This window comes from Megalops cyprinoides, chromosome 3 (genome assembly GCF_013368585.1).
Source record: "Megalops cyprinoides isolate fMegCyp1 chromosome 3, fMegCyp1.pri, whole genome shotgun sequence".
Taxonomy (NCBI): Eukaryota; Metazoa; Chordata; class Actinopteri; order Elopiformes; family Megalopidae; genus Megalops; species Megalops cyprinoides.
In genome coordinates, this window is record NC_050585.1 from 38,748,609 (window position 1) to 38,771,217 (window position 22,609).

Consider the following 22,609-nt stretch of genomic DNA (forward strand, 5'->3'; position numbering starts at 1 on the left):
GCTTGTAAAAGGAGACAAAAGAGGTCTGTTGAGGACAGAGGAAGAGACCATGAACGGGCACTGATGAGGAACACGCTGGAGGGAGCTGGATGCGGGATGTTGTTGCCGTGAGTGGGAGGAGCTGTTGGAAAATTCCACATAAGAATGGTGCCTTCTCTTTGTAGAGTTGAGGGCCACTTTTAATACCACAAATTTGGGCGATTGTGATGAGCATCTGTTGGTGTTCCATTTTCCAGAGTGTACTGGGCCTCCCTACAGGAGATTGGTGAACAGTGTTACAGGTGACGTATGGCACTACAGGCCATCACCTGCAGGCAAAATGTACTGCAACTCATCAGTGTCACTGAGGCCTTATATTCCTGGAGGATTAACAGTGGTTTTCAGTGGGGGCAGTATATATGTATACTATGTACTATATGCTATAGCATATAACTATAGACTGAATACTACGAACAAGTTTGAACCCTTGCAAATAACTACACCACCTACAGGAGTATAGAAAATAAATGCATATTAAGGAAAATATCGGGTGAACATTAAGAGAAATCCCATTTGCGGATTTATGGATGTGCCCTTTCTGTTTCATATTCCATCGTTGTAATGGAATGGATTGTAATTGACAAAGGATAGTAATAAAAAACAATACCAAAATGTGCACTGGAAAATTTGATAATATGATTTTTCAATATCGTTTTGCCCAATGTTCTGCAGTAAAAGCAGTGATTTCCTTTGACAAAAACATTGCTAAAATGCATGCTTTCTTGGAGTGCTGTACTGATTCCATGCTGATAGTTAATTGTCATGATGTGGCCTTTGGAGTCGTTCATTTTGCAAACTGTTAAACAACATTGTAAATAAGAAATCACAAGGACATTTTCGCAAGTTTCCCCCCTTTCATAAATATATATACAAGGAGAATACAGCAGCCGTCTAAGGGAGAGGGAAATTGTGTCTGTAATGGCATTATTTCTGCTGCTTGCTATGCTGCTGTGGGCATGGAAATGTTTCCACTGTAATGTTTTCTCTTTTCTCTGTTCTGTTTTCATTATTAAATTTATTTATTTATTTATTTATTTATTTATTTAAAAATTAGGTTTTATAAAAACATGAATAGCATCATTTTGCGAGGTCACCTACGAATGTAACCAAACATTAATTTATTTTATTGTATTTTATTTACTGCACTTTTCCAAATTCATCAGTTGCTAAATTACAATCTGTCATTGGCTGATTATCAACCCATAAATACAAGATATTTATTTGGGACAGAGGTCCGGCTCCCGCTGCCTGTCCCACATGAAAATGCGTCTGACTTACTCGTGCCAGTCCTGCAAGGAAATGCGAACACTTCAGACTCTAGGGGTCTCCATCCTTCAGCATCCACCTCTCGCGCACTACTCATTTTGTGCAACGAGTAGAGAAGGAGAAGGCGACCGCACGGAGCCCAGAAGGATCCGAGACACGCATCCTCAGCGAAACCAAGGGGAACTTTGATTTACCGAGTACTCTGATGGAGACGAAGTACAGAAACCCCTACGCGTTTGGATGAATAACAGCACAGTCAAAGAATGTAAGGTATGCGGGCGATGGACCCAGTTAAATGTTTAGATCTATTTCAATTTTCTCCGAACATCTCCTGGTCTGCTCCAGCGTGACAGTACACTTCAATGACTTCAGTAAGAACAGATTCTTTTCCTACCTGTGTGGGATTTTCTGCCGACTTGGGGGCCGTGATGACTACTACAGTTCGTTCATTGTTTCTGGGTAAGTTTTCCGACCTGAAACACGTAGTAAATAAATAAATAAAGTTCCTATTGTTCTTAACTTCAGCGAAAATGCAACGAATATAACGTTTGCCTGCCTTTGGGTTTACGCAGATATTTTGCTTTTATTACGTGAAATGCAAATTTTACCAAGACAATACCTTATAAAACTTAAGGGACATTATATTTGTGCAGGAACAAATCTTCCAGACTGGCGTGTAACTACCACCCTCGCATTGAATACGTTGATCATTTGGCTTATAGGGTGACAGTGACTAATGAAATTCTGACTTTTGAAATGAAATAATACAAACCGGACTGAAATTTGGTCCGAGAAAACATTTGCATACCAGAACCTTACATATAATGACTTCAAAAGGTGGACGTTTAGTTCATTACAACAATTAAAAACAGTCCCCATTTGAACAGATCTTTGTATTGCATATGGCAAACAGATGTGCCTGTTTTGAGGTATTCGGGGAAAGCGAGGTTGATCACATAGAACTTTTAATGTTTGTAGCCTAATACTCCTTTCTGGTTTTCCTGATAAAAGGGTGTTTTGCAATTTTAGCAATATTGTATGGTAATATTATTTTACATGTTGCGGAAAGCTGCGAAACCCAGTGTGTTAATTTTAAACAAATGCAAAAACAAGAACACATCTGTTTACTTAATGCGCTAGGGTGGGGGTGACCGCAGTAAGCCTGTCATGAAAGTGAACCAGGGGTAGGATGTCGGACATTCGCGTGTCAGCCGCATGTACTGAGGTCAGAGCCCAGGATAAATCGAATTTTCCACTGATTTTATGTCATTTTAGATATCTTCTGAGGTATCCCTCTGAGATCGACAGTTCGTTTAAAAGTTCTGTCCTTCTGTGAACATACTGTATTATAATCACTGCGCCAAACTTTCCTCAGTGATCAATGATGTCTCCCGTGTATAGACAGGTGCCTCTTAACTCTGTAATCCACATTGGTTGTGCAGGTCTAGAATTTTTTGCATGGCAACGGTATCCACAAAAACAAATGAACAAAACAGAAATGTATACAGATATATATATTTTTTTACCGTTCCCGTCACGTTTTGAAAAAAGCATCGTTGTAGCTTTGCCTTGCAACGTGCTTTTGCACTTGTCCAAAAAAAGTATGTCAAACAAGTAGTCTTCTGATTGTTAGTGCTTCACATTACGTGTGTTTTCAAATGCTGGGCACTCCACGAGCCCGGCTGAGTCGGGGGAGCGCGACACGCTACAGCAATTGGCCCGGCTGTCCAAGGGATGACAAGAATTTTCATTATTATTTGCATTATGGCTGTGTGCTAGACAGCCCGTGCAACACAGACCAAGCGGTGTAAACAACATGCTCAATCTCGCGGTGCTATCAGTCTGCTCCGACAAGCAACAAAGCTGCAACAATAACAGTGAGGTCATAGATTGTACTGTTCTGTAGTACATAGAGGTTTAAGCGTCACTGTTGACTAAATAAGATATTTTTCCAGAAATTTACGGAGCCCTATACATATGTCAATGTGCATTCATATTTCATTGAGTTATCTGGATAGACTATTTCCACAACACGGTTAACAAAAAGAGTGAAAGATACTTCTTAAATGTTTTAACTTAAGTATTTAGAACACCGTTATGATTATTTTTGAATATTAAATAGGAACACACCGTGTATGAAATACCATTAATGGGGGATTATCTTATATATCAGGTATCTAAGATCACAGTTATGTTATTTGTACACAGTATTGAATGTCTTTGTACATATGACTTATATCTCAGGAACAGGCCTTCATAGGCCAGGTGACAGCTGATCAAGATCATTAACCAAAGTCATTCCCCTTATGAATGTGGCTAAATGGCACCTATGAGTTTTTTATGATCTTTTTTTCATTGAATGATCAATAGCAATTAATAAGTCTGCTTTCCTCTTTGTTCATCTCATGGCTGGTACATTGCATGACTACCATATTTTCACACCTCTGGGGAGGGGAGCGCTCAGTATTCACGTCACGAAGGGCCTCTAAAAAGAACCATCATCAAATGCATTAACTGTCCATTGATGACACAATGAATAGGTGAACGCATACCACATCGAGATGCTTTGAAGCACAGTAAATGCAGTTCGTGATGAATGACCTTCCTCTTCTGTTCTTCAAGAATGGATGACTTGGAATGAAAATGTTTTAAATTACTGGCCAGGAAGTAATAACCAATGTATTATCCACTTGTCAGGGAAATAATAGGAAAAATGAGTAGTCCCCCTCAGTTGAAATCATGGATTTCCAGCCAGCTTAATCACTCATTTTATTAACTTGCTGCTTGATATGTTGAACTTTTGAACATAGCATAAAGATGTTGTCTTGACCTCAGCTCTTCTTGATGTGATTTCATTCATATGCATAACGTGTGTAACAGAGTGAATGTATTCATCTTTATCATTGTAATTCAGTCAAAATCAATTTTACTTTTCCATCCAGTTATGGTAATGAATGGGTTAAAAACACACATACTTCTGTCCTCATTCTATATTTAGACTGGATTTCTGGGGGCAGGCAAAGTAGCTGTCAAATGTAGACATGACACAAGCCTCCAGACCCAGAGGTTATGAAGTGACATCTCGCCGTGCTCTAGCCCTGAATCACTGGAGCTCACTCACACAGGCGTTCTGATGGCTGCTGTCGAAAGGCCTTGGAAAACATGACCACTCTTGTCTAAGAAATAGAGTATCTGTCTCCTCCCCTTTTTTGGCCTCTGCTCCGGTTCACCTAATGCAGATTACCCATTTATGCTAATGAGACATTGTTATGGGCTCCATATTAACTCTCCAGGCTTCAGATGTTCATCTTGCTTTGGGCTCCAGCAGACACAGCTTGTTAGGTTGTCATGTCTTCTGAACATTCACAAACATTTACGGTGTTCTGAAATATGACATTGGATCATGATTAAAAGTATAATTATTAATACTACAGTATATTATAATAGTATTAAAACCATCATGTCATTATGTATGCAGTAGGTATGCATGTATATGCTCACTTTGTGTATGCAGCATATTTGTGTATGTAACTATGTAACAGCACATTTGTGTTCTTAGTGTTTTGATATTTTGAAAATAACTTGCATTCTGATCGAATTTTGTTCCTGAACTTTCTGAACTTCGTTCCATTTTCTGTAGAGTGTTGACATATGCTGTTGGCTGGACCATGTTCTGAACATTCCTGTGGGCTTTGGCGAGGAAATGTCCTTGCTTCCTAACATGTGCACAATGAGAAGATGGAACTGACATGTGTCCAAGAAAACAAAGATGAAGGTAGCCTGAAAGAAAAAATCGTATGGGATGGATTAAAGAGTTTGAAAACTAGCTCAAAGAGCCCAGAGGGCTGTTGCACAGAGTACCTCCATTGCAAACTGATGTGCTTCCACTGCATAGATGGAGTTTGTATTGTGCACGAGGAGCACAGAGGGAAACAAAATGATTGCACAAGCTGACAACATCTAGATAGTGACAAAACAGGATATAGTACTAATGATAGGGGTAAACAGGAAAGGCCATAAAAAATTTTGGGTTTGTGGTTTTGTTACTTAATGCTGGATGATCTGAAAGTTGTGAACAGCGTGATGTAGCACACAGCGGTACAGCCACACCTTTCTCCTCCAGATGTGAGCGGCTGCAAAGTGTGTGAATGCGTCTCTGGAGGGAGACAGTATTTCATTAGGACATAGCGCGGTGGGGGACACCCCTCGCTGTGAGCCACGTCACCCAGCCCACATAAATCACGCTGACACTCCCTGCTCTTGCAGTGCACTCCCTCCCTACCTCAACCGCATAGTAGTCTCTCCATCCCAACCACGCCTCTTGACACGAAGTGACAGAAACACCTACACAAAAAGTCCAGAGTGTCCAATCCTGGGGACCAACCATGCCAATTAACACTGGTTGCCCTTCTTAAGATATGTCCCATTTTGATCATTTGATTTGAAATTCAGCAGCTGAAGTTACACTCAAATCATTCAGTGCTCTCTTTTGTGAGATTTCCCTCATATTTCCTGATTTACTTGTAGTCTGACCTTTTTATGAATGAGCAAACCCTGAAGAAAAAAAGAGCCTTTTACATACCTGGACTCAGTTCCTCTTAAACTGGACTGTAATATATTTTAACCATCAGTCATGTCCCATATATAAGGGAATGTCATTTTTTACAAGAAATTGCACATTCCAGAGATCAAGTAGTCATTCCCTTTCACCAATTATTTTCTCTCACTCTTATAACTTACTTTTGGAAGTTATAAGAGTGACATAACATTCTTAATTAGTCAGTTTGTAGCACAATGTCTTGTTAGCATCTATTTTTTTATTTTGTTGTCAGATAACTCTTTTCATTTTAAGTGCTAGCTATACAGCTTGCATGCAATGCTATGTGCTAACACCTGACTTGTACTTTGCTTTTTGTGACCTACAAATCCTTGCCCTCTTCGAGACCTGACCGAATAAATTACTACCAGATTGCTGGCGCAATTTAATACTTTCAAGAGCAACAGGAACTGACTACTTTCGAGAGGAACAGGAACTGCCTATTTTACTTCTGCTAACCTCTGGCAGATGTTTTTTGAATGGCCTGTATTTTCTGTAATGCAGGCCACATGTACCTCATGCTTTCATTGTAAGAAAAGAGAGAGAAATAATTCCTTTCAAAAATATTTGTCATGCATGAAGAGCTCTTCCCACCTCCTCTAAGGTTTATAGACTACTTTCCAGTACTGCTGTGCAGCACAGTAAGCTTTTATCTATGCCACTTTGGTCTTTTCCAGAGAAGATTGAGCTTTTTCAACTTTATTTGCTCAAGCAAATAACTGAGACTGTCAATGGACCAAGGGAAATTAGTTTGTTTTTTATTCCCGTTTTGCCTTCTATGAATGTAAATATTTTAGGGGAGTCCATTTCTTTAGAAAAAAAGTGTTCCACACCACAGTCGATTGAATTATGTAGCGTTGAATCGTCACTGATTATCACATGTAATTAATGTTGTGTGAACTTTTACAGTGCCAGATGTGTTCATGATCACAGGCCATGTCCACGAACAGCATATTTTGAGATGCACAGTCATTTCACAGATTTAAGATTTCACGGGCTTTGATTTCTTTTTTTCTTATGCATTTTCTGAGCTGGTGCTGGCAGCTTGAAATACAGCTGACACAGTTGCCTGTTCCGAGCAGACCTTGATTTTGATTACCATATATTATACGCATGTGGATAGAATGTGTTAAAACAGTGTCTTAAAAAGTAGCTTATCATTTATCTTATTTTGTCTGTGAACATAGTAAAAGACAGACTTTTCATTTCAGAGATTCTATTTCTGTCAGAAAGATTGGGTTGTTACAACGCCTATGCTGAAATTGGTTATGAAACCCGAATCCGCCAACGTCACTGGTGCCACTGTGATTTTGTTTCAAGTGCTCTCCGTATGTGTCAGTTAGCTCAGATAGTTTTGCATGGATTATGTGTGTGACATTGACATCATTCATATTAGTTGTGATATTTGAAAGGCTGGAATTATTTCCACACCTAGTGTTTAGCTACCTGCTGTTCTCTTCAATATGAAACACAGTGTTACCTCCGCCAGCAGGTCACTCCATTAGCCGTTTTTAACTGCATGCTTCTTCTTTCTTGCCCCCTCCCCTCCCCACCACACACACACACACACACACACACAACAGCATGAATGATCAGCAGAGCTCTCCTGCTGCTTGCCATTTATCTTTTGCCCCCCCATGTCTCAAAGACACATCCGACGATGGATCGAGATCAGGGGTTCTGGTACCTATTTATCAAGAGGCTTTTACAATCATTGTATCCATAGTAGTTACGCACAATGACATAAATCTGTCAGTCAACCCTCCTCAGATTTCAGATCCGTCCTCGCTTTTTATGTTTATATTGTCATCTAAGAGGGGAAAGATTTTTCTCAACATTTCCTTTCCAGAGTTTAAAGTCCCTCACTCATTGACAGTGTATGCAAAACCTCAGCAGTTTCTGTCATTTGATTTCATTCAAGTTATGTGTGTCTTTGATATGTGTCCTCCACTGTCCACAGGGTGACAGTATCAAAAATGTTAAAGACAGTATTATTAGACCAAATAGTTGAACATTTATGTAATGCTTTTAAAAAATGGAAAATACTGCTGTAAATTGAAAACAAAGCTGAAGACAAATGACTTTGTTGTTATACTACACTGTAGTAAAATTGAAAGAGTTGACTGTCATCAGTGCATATTTAGGTCTGAGTCTCATATAAAATTCAATTATGAAATTGCCATAAACTGCGGGGTATTTATCAGAAGAAGCTGTTATGGCTGCTTTGATTATGAAAACTAGATGCTGTTCCATGCACAACATTGCAAAATGTGTATAGTTAATCATCTGCAATGTTTCCTGCAGTTAAGTGACACTGCAGTTGATTGTGGCCCTTTCTAATGTGTCTCATTAACAGTGTGCTTCAGCCTTTAACATGAAAATTAAATGCATATACCGTGGGAGGTGAACCTGCTTACAGCAGAGATTAAGCAACGTGTCAGAGTGTATACACCATGGTGAGTGTACAGTAGATGGCTCTGCTGAAAGTGGATATTTTTCCTCTTCTCTGTTGCCTGCTACTGAACAGATGGTACCACCACCTTTGCTTTTTACGAGTCGTTAGACTTAACTTCTTGATGAAACGGAGCCTTTCCACAATATTGCACATGCAGATGTGTATCTTTATGGTTTAATGCCTCCTCCATGTTACTGATTTCCGTTCAGTGACACTGATATAACCTGGTACCTTTGACTATTAAAACTACCCTACCAAGCTCCAAAAAAGCCTCCTTTCAGTTAAATGCAGTAACGCCTCTGTGGCTCCTTCAGAAAGAATGAGCATAAAGTCCCACTCCATCAAGGCTGATGTGTACTTCCACCCTGGTAAAATTAGAATTTGGAGATCAGTGGAAGCTTCCAGGTGTAATGTGCTATCTTTGTGCAGATACTACCATTGTTTATTCCTACCATTGTTTATTCCTCTTGTGTCTTTCCTGTGTCTATTCCTAGCTCCTTTACCTAGGACCTTGACAGCCTAACTGCAGTGCAAATGGCAGCTGAAAGATAAAGTGCAAAGCACTATTTTAGAGGGTTTTTGCATGTTGAAAAGCCACAATTAAAGAAATACATGTCATGTACAGTATTTGGGCAAGAAGTAAAGATGCTTCTCAGCCACTACAGTGCAAGAACATAATGACTTTATAATAACTGGGAAATATCAAAATATCATATTATGCATCCTTGTTGTTTTGTATTGTTTTACCAACAGCAAACAATTTTCACATATCCCAATATCTTAAAGTGAATTTGGACCTACCGTTTGACTTGCATGAATTGCTTTGCAGAATCATTTAGAAAGTCTGGAAAGTCAGACACTGCTGTGATTTGTTGTCCAAGTTCCAGAATTACCGTGGAAGGGAAGAAGCTACATTACAAAGTAAAGCTCTTAGAATAATTGCATTTGGAAAGATATCAGGTGTTGCTGCACTTCAGACGTGAGAGACTTTGTGTCCTGAGAAATGTCATTTTAAATGTATACTGAATTTATTATTATAAATTAATGTTATTATTTGAGCTACAACTACAACAACCCCAACTCAGCAACTACATTAAGTATGCTTCCTCTAACCAGAACAGCGTGTCACATATACAGTTGTCTCTTCAGTCCATAAAAGCATTTTATTTCAGAAACGAGTGATGGAAAATAATGAGGGCCTTCCATCTGCATTCATTGGAATGGTCGCTACAGCGTTTCCCTAAAAAAGCCAATGTTTCCTCTGTCGAGGAGATGTCATTTACTCAATTAACCTCTCCTCTTGGATGCTCTATTGACATTGAACAATGTCGAAGAGCAGGCTCTCCAGTAGCCCCTCACTAATGAGGCAATTAAGCCCATCCTACCATGGATAAGGACAGCTGTAAGTAAGCTGAGAGGTCGCCTGCTGTCTCAGCAAACATCAAACACATTGCATTCCATAGAACACACACAAGACGCCTGCAGCTTCTTTAGCAGGTTGTTCCGGGAGCTGCTCCCTTTCAAAACGCATCTTTTGTTATGATACACCGGTTGTGAAATCCTATTAAATCCTTTCTGCTGTAGCAAGACACGACAGAGGTATCGCTTAAAGGATCACAATCGGTATAGTTGATAATTACACATTCAGACATTCAGTATTTGTCTTTTTTTATTATTTTGTTAATCCCCAGACTGTATTTGAGAATTTACAGGATAATGAAAGGATTGGAATGAAGGTTTTTCATGACAGGCATAAGTCTTTAATTGAATCCTTATCAATGTGATTTGCCTCTATTATGTCAATGCATAAAAGAGTATTCTTTATGCTGAGGTTCAGCTGCGGGGATCAATGTATGTCTGGGGTGTTGTTGCAGGGCCAGTGGGGGTCAGTTTTCAGGCTCAAGCCAAAAACCAGTGCTGCAGACACTGCATGCCGATGAGATGCCATATTTTGGTTAAGATTTTACCCCAAAATTGTGACTATAGTTACTCAACATTGCGAACAGTTAGGAATTTTGTGGTGTTCCAGAAGTATTTCTGATAAGGCCATCTTCGTCTGGCCATCTGTTCACCTCACAGTTTGACTGGCTCAAGAAATCTCTCACTCTTCACCTTAGTTGATGAGTTACTACTATTCTGATGGAGAATTTGCTGCCGTACATCAGCCGGGTGGATCTTACTCATCGCTGGTGACTGAGGCGTGCCATTCATGAAATGCACTGTATGAAATGCCATTCATTCTTGTCATTAGTTCTAGTGCAAGACTAGATGGTTGTTTCCTATGTGGCTTTGAGGCACAGTTTGTCTTCTTCTCCCTTACCAATTCAATTTCAGTTGTATATTTTACATTGGGGTAAAACAATGTAATTGTTTGATTTGTTTGATGTTTGATGTTTTTATAATGCACTGCACAATGGGCCTGTTTTAGTTGCTTGATGTTGTACATTTTAGTCAAATGCACCATTAAAATGTGTATGAAAACGATAGGCTTAAGGGTGCCAAAACAGGGAATGCTGCACATAATTGCCTTATTTTAATTGTGTTTAAATGTGGCTCATTTGTCAGATTTTTTGTAATAAATGGTTAGAGAAGGCGATACTCAGCAACATTACATAAAGGTTGTTTTTCTCTGTGGGAGCAGCAAAATGCTCCTGTATGGAGATGCTTATATGTTTGGTTGGATTTTATTCAAGAGGCTAAAGAGGGCATCTCTGCAGATTTGAATCTTTTGCTTGTAACATTGTTCCCAGCTGTGTGACCAACCAGAAGATGTCTCGCAATGAGCCAGAGTGGGCTGATTGTTTCTTTTTTATGTTAAAACCAACACTATAACGAAGGCAGTGAATGAATTGTGTCTATGTAATAAATAATTTCACCTTAATAAGATTTTACAGTCATAACTCAGTGGCCTCAATTATCCCACCTTGCCCCACCCCATGCACTGCAAGTCTGTGTTACGCATACCATATTCTGTGAAATTCTGTGATCTGTATTGTTGGTTTCACTGGCACTTCACTGGAGTTACTCAAAGGAAACAATCAGTCTAATTTTAGTACTACCAGATATCATAGGAATAATATGTTTGGACAGGGCTATACTTTTGGCAGCAGTCATCATTTCTTGCATTTTTTAGTAGTGAATAAAAGTAATAGTGAAGGGTCATTTAAGGCTTTTGTCCAAGGTCACAGTCCAAGGCCTTATCATTTGCCCTTGCAGCCAGAGGGCCACAACAGTCAGTTTTTATGGTGAGGGAAACCTCATGAATATCATGTGAAGGAATGTTTTCATTTTTGAAGCGTATGAGTTTTAACTGTGATTCCTTTTTAGAAGACCTACATAGTCTCTGGGTTGATGGCATTGGTAAGACTAATTCATCCCATTTAAGTAGTTTTACATTACATTACATACATTTAGCAAACACTCTATTGTCTAGAGCAACTTCCAGCACAGTACAACATAAGTGTATTCATTCAATGGGGTGTTCCAAGCAATTATCTTTTTTGTTGTGGAGAATTTTCACTTACATCTTTCATCAGTATTCTGACAAATCAATCCTACATACAGTAATGTTTAATTTCCTCCTTAAGGTACTTGAAAAACCACAGTTCACGTCATTTCTGAAAACATTTTACCTATCCGGTGGGTTATATGTGGATATGTATCACATTGCATGTCATTAATTTAACGCAGAAGCCCAGTCTGGCTCCTGCCAAATCGTGTTCTGTGAAACCATTGACTGTTTCACAAATGGATTCTCATATCTTTCATCTTTGCTGACCTGAAGTATAAATATAGATGGGTTTATTACTTGGTGCTGAGACAGCTAGTTTTATCAGGGGTGATTGTTTTCACAATGATTCATAATCATCTGAGTAGATCAAAATATTTGGATAATTCTGTGTGTGCTCATGTGTATAATTCATATGCCATTTTCTACAAATGAAGCATGAATGATGTCTTAATCAGCTACACCAGCAGCACGCTTATGAAGCCATAAGTCACTGGCTGTTTGCGAAGTCTTTGGCAAAAAAGCATTTTGCAACACTGGGCAGGGCTGGATAATACAACTCCTGCCACTGCTACTGATAACAATAATCATAATCACAAATGAGAGCCCTTTGTGTGCTGTAAACGCTTCCTGTGTGCTCTTGTATGGAAAGGCTCTGTATGTCAGACGCAGGAATGCACTTCCTCAGTTCCCTGGATTTTACTCCACAGTGTTGCACAGGGTGCTGTTAAGCCCCACCAGCAGCTGAATTTTATTACCTACCACCTATTTCACACCCCCCCCCGACACACACACACACACACACACACACACACACACACACACTTCCACTAGAGCACACGTGTGCTTCCAGCCATAACTACCCATTGTTTCCCACTCACCGCATTCAGGGTGGGGCAGGGGCTTGAAAGAACCTCAGGAGGTGATAGAGATGTCCATACTCCTCCACGCATCACCCTCAAAGCAGGAATCTGTATTTCTCCTTTGTATCACCAGTGTAAATACGACACAGTCATTGTTAGATCTTCGACTGCATGCCACCAGTACCTTTGCTGTGCAGCCACTGAGGATCTGTCTATAATGTCACTAGTGTAAATATAGCGCCGCCATTACGGGGGGGGGGGGGGGGAGGGGGGGGGTGCAGAGACCTTATTAGAGGGCACAGCGGGGTCAAGGAGGGGAAAATAGAGGAAAAAAAGTTCAGCCATCCTCCATTGATCCTGTGGCGTGGTCACGGCTGCGGCAGTAATGAGGCCCGGGCTTCTTTCACACGTGAGTCAGAGGCTCTGCGGCTCATCCATCATTTTCAGTGGCCTGGCCGTGCCCCTGGCAGCACGCGGAGCCATCACAGTGACATTGGGCTCATTTCAAGCACGGAGACACAGAGAGAGCACAATGCCGCCGACACATCCGGGCCGAGAGACTCTGTCACACCCGAACAAAGGCTCGCTTTCTCTCTGCCATATTATCTTTACCACATTGTGTACTGGATTTGCTTGGAGGGACTGCTAATCAGCTACAGCACAACACGCATTGTTCCCCGTCCCCTCTGCATTTTCATCATCCGTCCTCGTGTGGTACCCTTTACATCTGTGCCTGTTCGAGATTGACTAAAACTTGTGCTCCCTCTTTGTCCTGAGAGAATAGATAAACGCGGTTTATGAATGTGGCCCCCTCCCTACAAATGAAAGGGTGACTCAGCATATACAGGCTGATCAGGCTGTCTATGGCAGCTGTGGAGGAGCCCGGCACTGCAGAGCCTCTGGTGCACCTGACGCTGTGCTGGCAGTTCTGTCCTGTCATTATTAAGTGATAGAGTGTGTGTGTGTGTGTGTGTGTGTGTATGAGAGAGAGAGAGAGAGAGAGAGAGAGAGAGAGAGAGAGAGAGAGGTTGTGTCCTAGCCACCTAGCCATGCCTACCTTCACAAGCTCCCGTAAGTGATAGGTGTCAAGGTCAGGCAGTGCAGCGGGTTATGGATGTACAGTATGCAAATTTCCTCACCAGTGGAGAGTGTGAGAGTGAGAGAGAGAGAGAGAGAGGGAGAGAGAGAGAGAGAGAGAGAGAGAGAGAGAGAGAGAGAGAGGGGGGTGGGGGTGGTAGAGCAGCTCCCTGCCCTCCCTGCCCGCACATTGCTGCTGTCCTTGCTTTTCTGCAGAGCAGAGGTTCCAGGCTTTCCCTCTGTGCCGTGTCGTGTCTCTCTGCAGTGCTGGCATGCTCTGCTCCGGGCTCGACCTGTTCTGGGACTGCTGCACTGCCATCGCACTGGGGGAACCTCCCCCTCCCCTCCTCAGGACAGCCGGCTCCACAGCGTGTCGCACGCCCATACGCCATTGCCCACTCCCACTCCGAACCCTCCTCCTACTCCCCCCCACAACCCTGCTCCACTCCCTGTTATTGCGTAATGCCGGTCCCCACGTTTTAATGTCAATTCCACATAAAGATCACATCACTGCGGTATAATCCCGTCATCTGTCTCTGACAGTTTTACATATGGGGGGGGAGCTTGACGGATGATTGGTCGGATCCTGCAGCCCGTTTGCCCCCGCTCGCTGCTGTACATCTGCTGTTATTTATGCGCCTTCAGCGGATGCCTTCATCAATATGCTTTCATCCACAGAATTAGCCCCGCTTCCAGCTGATGCTAAATAACAACAGCAATAATAGCACTCACACTGGCCATACAGTAATTCAGAAATATGTCTTTCCACCCCCCAAGTCAGCATGTTTTTTGATTAATTAGTGTGTGGGTGTTCTTCTCTATGATAAATTGATTTTTTTAAGTATCTTGAAAAACCAATGAAGAATTCAGCTGGCAGTCGGGTAATATAATTGTTGAACTGACCATAAACAAGGCCTGAGTTTGCGTGTGTTCGTTAAAAGGTGAAAGCCATCTCAGCTCCTGAGTAGTTCAATAGTTAACGGGCTCACTTTGAGTGAGTGTGAGCTGAGATCTGCAGCTCATGTTCAACCCCAGCCATGTCATCAGCCAGCAGTGACCGGGCACCAGGGACAGGGGTGGGTGTCTCGGCAGGGGTTGCCTATCTGTCTGCTCTCAGGCATTCTGACTCATCAGGCACCTACAGGTTGCTTGGGCAACATCAGTGAAGCAGTACCCATCCTAAAACAGGTGCTTAGCTCACTAGGTGACTTGCAGTGTGAAAAAATAGTGTGAGTGTATTGGAGGATTGCATTAACCTTGTCCAACACTCCAGCATGAGTGGTTGTCAAGGTGAGAGGTAACTGTGTCCGATTGGTCATTCCAAACAGAGGGGAGCATGCAAGGGAAAAGCATTGAAAAAGTAAATACCTCTCACTCACATTCAACCCCAAATGTCTTGTATGGAAGAACAGTTTGGATCATTGGCAGTATTTTGCCTATTCCAGTCGCTCCATGCTGTTTATGGATCCATGTGGTATGCATTGTATTTCACACACCCTAAGGGTTTCCTCAACTTACTTCTCCCCCACTTATAGATCAATAGAACAGGTCACCGCAGTCTGCTTGCGAAAGACCAGCTGTTCTGGATAAATCGGGTCTGACATTGGTTAATGGATGGGAACCTTCCAACAATAGTTTGTTTGTTTGTTTTTTTTTCATGGGTCAAACTTTTTTCTCCTAGCCTTAATCCAGCCTGCAACATCTGTTTTATATTGGCTAACATGCGGGGATGGGGCAGAGCATTAGTTGGTGAGTATTGCATATCACAGACAACATTTAGCTGCAATTATACGATGAAATATTTTCCTCTTGTAAGAACAATTCTGAACCCATCTTCCTCCTTAAAACTCCTGTAGGCAATATTAGTATAGTACTCTGAAATACTGGTTTCCATGTACTGTAAATTTAAAAAGTTAGTTGTTTTAGTGCAACTACAGTGTGTAACCTCTGCTAATTTCTACAGGGTAAATGTGTGTAAGGCTGGTATTTGTAGTATTTTTAAGTATTATTATACTAAAGTCAATTATAAGATTATTGAAATCAAATCTCCTCTTATTGAAAACACAGAAATAGAATATTTCATAATCTGTTTGAATTAGCATTTTATGAGTCTATACACTTTTGTGAGTTTATATAGTTATAAAATATTATAATAAGTTTTAATAATTTTTAACTTAAACTTTATCTTAACAGCATTCTCAGATATTCATAAATACAAGCTATAAGTACACAAAATATTGCTTTTAATTATTTCAGTATAAATGTGTCTTCTCTTTGTGCAGGAATAGGTGGGCTTCCTACATTATAGACAAATTGAATTCTACTTAATTCAGTTGTTTGACATACCTGTTTATCTTATTCTAACAGGAGTTTCTTGAAATCCTCCATTTTAATAAGGTAGTGCTATTTTAAAAGACATTATTTCTGATAAGATTATGCACGTGTCTGCAGTGTGTTTCAGCTTCAGAATCACCTTTTTTGTCATATGTGCCCTACCTTCAGTTTTATGGAACACAGGCACACTGTTTTGCTCAAAATAAATCCGACATGGACTGTCAAATTCTGCAGTGCAAAGAAGAGAGCAATGACTTGTCAAAAATTCTCATAGAGAAATACAATTAGTCTACATCCCATTCCCGTATAATGCAACACTTAAAAAATAGTGGTATCAAAAAAATTCATTCACTCATTTTCATGGGCTACATTTTCATGCATTGAATGCCAGAACAAAGCTGTTGTAAGAATAATATAATCCCCAGCATTCTGTTTGGAATTTAGAGTGTCTGACAAGCATTAACCAGCTCTGACTGGAAAGTTACTGAAGGTCGTTGTCGTTTCTGTGCTGGCTCATGAGAATTTTCAGGGTCCAGTTGTTTGGTATTATTCTTATCTGTTTCTGATAGGGTCTGAATATTTTGAGTTTATTCTTTTATTGTTACTTCTTCTGTCAGACTCGCTGGCATCTCCATGGGAGCTAAGAAAAACAGCATCTCTGAATCGAGATAACTGCTCTGTGACCTGTATACTGTACAAGTTAGAAAGAAGTGAAAATAATTATGGTTATTGGAGTCATTATCGAATTCGTACTGAGCCAGAGTCATTTTCTTGTGCCTGACCAAAAGCAAATTTTTTAAGTTAACATGATCCAAAAGTACACAATTTGTGTGAGATTTGTGTTTGTTTGTTATACCTCAACAATTCAATTCACATTCACAAAGAAGGAAATACATGCATACACACCCCCTCCATGACGAAGAGCTTCTTTTGACTGCATGGCATATGTCCCTACCTCTGCTAATATTTTCATGCTTGGGAAACTAAGGTCACTATGATACCATACTATCAGCTTAATGTGATAACTGAAAAACATGGAAACAGGGAAATGTGAAATTCAGAACAGGATTATTCAGATACAGTAATGATTAAATTGCTCATATTGGGAAAAAAAATGGTGGCGTTTTCTAACCATGTCTATTTCGTGCCTTTATTGTGAATTGACCATATCAATTAAAATTTCAAGGATATCTGCGCAAACGTATGGCGATGCATACAGTGAAGACGATGCACCCTTCCCTAGGTGAGGATGAATCAGCGTGACTGCATTGCACATATGAGCTACCCCCCCCCGAGAACGTGCCGCAGAGTGCACCACTCGCCATAACAGGCTGCTCAAACCAGTTACGCAGTGCAGTGGCATTTCATCCACTTAATTAGCAGGAAGAAAAAAAGCCTGCACGGAACAGGCAAATTAACATCAGCGACGGACCAGCAGCAGATGTTGCGGACCCACCCTTGCCCCAGTGCTGTGCATCGTGGGAAGGCCCGCAGGTGCACATGTTTGTTCAGCGGATGAGGAAAATGCGGTTCTGTTTGGTTTGAGGTTTTCCGCTCGTGTTTCTTCCCTGTTTCTAATTCTTGTTGCGCCCCTCCTCCACCGCCAAGGTCCCCTCCAGCAGACGATCCGACGCCATACAGATGTCTGAACTTGTTAAGCCCGGCCTGTCAGGTATCTCTCGATCCGTCATAGTAAACACAGCTGATTTACAATTAAAAGCACCTGCCAGCCTTCCACTGGCTATTATGTGGAGCTTATAATCAGCCAGGGTCTGGTACAGCACCGTGCACTTAATGAATGTTCAGTTATCATGCCTTTACTGTCTCCTTGTATCCACCATCTCAATATCTACAGCACAGCCTGCTGTCTGAGCCCACCTGAATTATGATTTTACCGTCTTGTCAAGCGTAAAGTCACACCAAAGTGGTTTCATTTTGACACTCCCATTACAGTGTTAATGCCTGAGTGGAAATTGGTATTTGATTTGACTTCTCATGTCTCCACGTTAATACTAGGCGTTCGATTTGAGCACATATTCCAAAAAAAGTTTCTCGGTTTGTCGGAATTCAGTGTTCATGACAGCAGGGTTCCTTTTTAGAGCTTCTCTGGAGAGGATTCTGTGAAGAAGTGATTCAGTAAGGTAACAACAGGCTTTGAAGTTGTGTTTCAGTGTTCACTGTGTATTCTCAGGGTGTGTTTCCCAATGTTGGGTTAATTTACTGTTGCATTAGCTCTGGGCTCCAGCTCACTCTGGTCTTCATTTAGGGAAAAAAAACCCCACATTAATCTAATTTAATAAATCACTGTCCCTTGAGTATAATTTCTCTCATCTTTGTCAGGGCTCTTATTGGCCAGCAAATGTTACTCTGCAAAGTAATTAAGTCTTGAATGTACTGCTGTGGAATACTTTAGTTTAAAAAAAAGATTCAGGTAGATAAAGTAGTCAACATTATATTCCTCTCACTTGCTATATTGTTAATAGTGACAGTTTCCACTCTTACTCTGTAGGGCAAATGGCACAGGCTTCTGTTTAGAGTCATAACACAATATAGTTGGAAGTGCTCATAAGGGGTATCGATGGAATATAATTGCCTACCTCCAATCTCTTTGCTAACAGTGTGTAAGCTAATGTGTTGGTAATAGTCTAGATGACCCTACTTATAATTTCAATTCTGTCTTTAATTTATATCGTCTTTTTTAAATAGTGCATAATGTTACAAGGACATTAATCATGTTCAACCATTATTCTTAATTCTAACCGCGCTCAATTAGTGAGATGGCATCAATCCTTTCGATTTTCTTTTTTTCTGCAGCATTGCTGAAAAGTAATATGTTACTGTATTAATGTTATTCTTTTTGCCTTTGGAATAATTCATGAAATAAGTCTCTGCATATCAATAAGTCCCTCTATCCTGGCACTGCCATCATCCTGTCCCTTCAGATTACCTCCAACCTCCTGGTATTGGCATGGGCACAATGAGTGCTTTGGAACTAATGTTGCTGCCTTATTACTCCAGAATGGAACCATCTGCAGCTTAGGAGCCGAAGCATTCAAAGGAAGGGAAGTGTCTTTCATCACTAAAGGGGTCTTAAGGATAAAAACTTCCTTTAAGTTAATAAATCATTTTTTTCTTCGTCTTCTGTCAATGAGGCGATATTAAAACTCACCAGGATGTGAAGTTTGAAACGCGCGCAGAGAGAGGAATGATTGTGGCTGCTCAAAAGCCACCGCTCTCAGATGGTTGTGGCAATGGGCTTTGGAAGTGGAGCGAGCCGCTCGCTGTGGGGAACAAAGAGGCACCCAGAAGTACCATGAGATAAGGCCTACTTGTTGGCAGAGGGGATGCTCTGCCACAATCTGGTGATTGCTCTCTAGCCCTGCACGCCGTCGCCGAGACCAACGCGCTCCACTTCGTGTTGCGTGGGCCAGCGCGTCTGTTCGCCCGTCGGTTCCAGTGATCGCAGGCTGATCGGCCTGGGCCTGCCGTAAACGGCTCAGGTGACGCTTCCAGCACCGCGTGTGACCACACATGGTCAACACCTCTGCCATGTGGTACGGATCACAAGCATGTTTTTCACGGTTTAGATTAGTGGGGTTCCTAGAGGACCATGTGTGTATGGATATGTTTTTCCACTTCCCAGCTTTTGCCTTGAATTACATGGTTGATGAACTAGATTTTTTTGTCGAGGTGATCACAGATGAAAAATTAAAAGCTGTTCTTTCTGTTCTGAGGGAAATGATATTTGTTCCATGAAATATCTTGTTGTGTAGATAAATCAGAATGTATGCAGCATTCATACAAGATTCAAACAGGATTCCTGCTTGCTGTTCAGAGTTTTCTCTGGCTTCACTTTCAAACCTCTGCAAAGTCCATAAGTTAGAAAGGAATGCAGGCCTTTATTGTAGGGTATGGAGCTTTGTGTTTAACCCAAAAAAACTTTATATGGACTGCTGAACAGTCCTGACGATCACTTATTCAGCTACTGGCTCTGCATTTCCAGCTTAATGGTTTAAGCAAACTCTCCCAATTAATTCAGAAAACTGAAACCAACTTGGCCTGTGTTTCCCAGATTATGCTGTTCCCCCTTTCCAACCCCAGGGTAGCCAGAAGGCTGGTTGCTGACAGTGAAGGGACAGACAGAAGTTTATTAAACAGTGAGAAGGCCTCGTATAATGAGAAGCCAGGCCCCTGAAGTCATGTAACTGCAGCACCAGGGATTCTGCTTCACAGCCACAAACACAAGATGTTGTCAGAGCGAGAATACCGCTCCACTCCCAGATGTCAGACCCTTGGCAAGGCTTGAACTGTTTTTTTTTTTTTTTTTCCTTTGGCACGCTTTACGTTGTTCAGCTTTAATGCTCTCATAAAGGCTGGGGCAACCAACCGTTATTTATAATACTAAACTCACCCCCTCTCTCATGCTCCCCACCATCCGTGTCTCACTGAGATGGTTTTATTCATTCAATGAAGGAAACAAATTACAGGGGGCAAAGCCAGTGCATTTGTCCTCACTAACAATTCCTTCTACCTGTAAATGTTGCTGTGATGATCAAGTTGAATTAACATTGAACTGCAAATAAATATTGGTATATATTCACAGCTTTGACATTCTTATTCTTATTTTCGTGTACATATTTTGCATTTTATTTCATTTATCTTTAATTCTCCATGGAAGACAGATGGAGGACTAATTTCTCCTTTGCAATGAAAAAATCGGAGACAAAATGATAAAAACAGAACGACCAAAAATATGGACAGAGTACTTTTCATAATATGCTATGTCAATGATGGCCTCACCACTGATGTAGTGTCATCAGCAAGCCCAGGATGACAGAAAGTCCACAAAGCACTTGCTCTCTCCTCCCTACTTCTGCGTAACGGAACCCACCAACCAGTGTAGAGGTGAGGCCGGCCAGATCAATTTCAATATCCATCACATCTTGTCACTCAGGGTTACCTGTCAGTGCTTCCAGGAGGACTGAGCTATGTGCATGTCCTGTCCTGGGGACAGAGGATAATGCTGAGGTTCGGATCTCCTAAGTCACTGAGGCGGCAGCGCCTCTCCAGCCGCCCTGCTGACAGAAGTGAAAAGCCAGAGTCTTTGATGGATGACCACGGTTAACATGACAGGGCACAACAATCAATCTCCTGGCCTGATTAAAACACAAGGTGACGCTCCATGTTTACTGCTGCAGTGGAAGGACACGACCCTGGTGAAGACGGCTCCTGCTGTCCGGGTGAAACAAAATGGCGCCGTTCTGCCTCCGTGGCTGGCGCCTTAGTGTATCAGCCACGCGGCTGCACACGCAGCTGACCTGCGCTGCGAGAGCACGACCCACGGCTGCGTTTTACTCTCTCTGGCTTTGTCACTGATAGGACCTCATAGTTGAAGTGAAGGTCAGGCCTTGCTCAGCTTTTTATCTGCCCTTTGAGAAGTGCCTATCTGTTTGTTAATGAGATTGAAACAAGAAGAAAAAAATTGTCCTAAAACTGTCCTGCAGACAGTGTCCTGTAGCAAAGAAAGTGAAGAGAGAGAGAGAATGACCAAAACGACAGAGGAGGGGGGTGACACAAAGGAAAGGCAGGTTGGAAACACTCTCCCGAACAGTCTGAAATATTTAAAGAAAACAACATGTTCCTGCATTATTTGTGAGAGGAGCCCTTTTCCCTGTACTCCGCCTGGCGACAGTGGCTAGCTTTCTGAGCCTGAGCAGAACCGTGGCGCAGAGCAGAAGCCTGGCAGAACACCAAGCCTCACAGTGATAGAGAGGTCTGCAGAAAATACCTGCTGTGGGCTGTCCTGCAGGGGCTGCATACGGTAGGTCCCTTCTGCTGAGGAGAGCTCCCTCACTGCACGCTCCAGGGCCTGGGAGAGCTTCGGTCTCATTGAAGGACGCGCTCAGACATTGCCTTTGGGCGCTGACTGCAACGGCCGATGGAATCATGCATTTTCTGTCATGCAATATGGCCTTCAAGACTATGCTTCTCTCTGTCAAAGGTAAAAACCTACCCCCATGCAGTAGAAAAACAATGATGATAGTTGATGAAGTGCTTTGTTTTGTGGTACGCACCAGATTTTCAGCACATAGGTATTGAATTAAGAGCTTCATGGTTGGTAAATAAATAGCCTGACTTATCCCTACAATATAAATCAAATATTAGGAGGGGGAAGGTCTGGGGAATTTATGGGCACCCATTGGATGAATGAAGCCTGTGAACAGGGCAGAATTGCTGAGGCCTTGGAAACCTTGACATCCATGACCTAATAACTCACCGAAAAGACATAGTAGAGAATCACCTCAGGAGCTGTAGATCCTTGGACCAAGAACGATCCCGGACCGGGTCCAAGGCAATTGACTCCATTCTTAGAAACATGATGAGTGTAACGCACAGCTATCGGTCCTAGATTTAGGAAGACTACAATGCGGTGTGCTCATCAGCTCTTTTGCAGAAGCAGATGGTGCTGT

General features: G+C 41.7%; 1 protein-coding gene across 2 annotated transcripts in view; it reads left to right on the forward strand.

Annotated features, from left to right (window-relative positions):
• Positions 1–1,341: 1,341 nt before the first annotated feature.
• The window catches only part of LOC118774935 (CXADR-like membrane protein), a 45,438-nt gene continuing 24,170 nt past the window's right edge, over positions 1,342–22,609 (forward strand). Inside the window, exon 1 of one of the 2 annotated variants that reach the window (XM_036524556.1) lies at positions 1,342–1,764. In XM_036524556.1, the coding sequence (XP_036380449.1) occupies positions 1,668–1,764 (97 nt within the window). In that variant the 5' untranslated portion in view covers positions 1,342–1,667. The remainder of the gene's footprint in view (positions 1,765–22,609) is intronic. The other variant, XM_036524558.1, reaches the window with a different exon arrangement.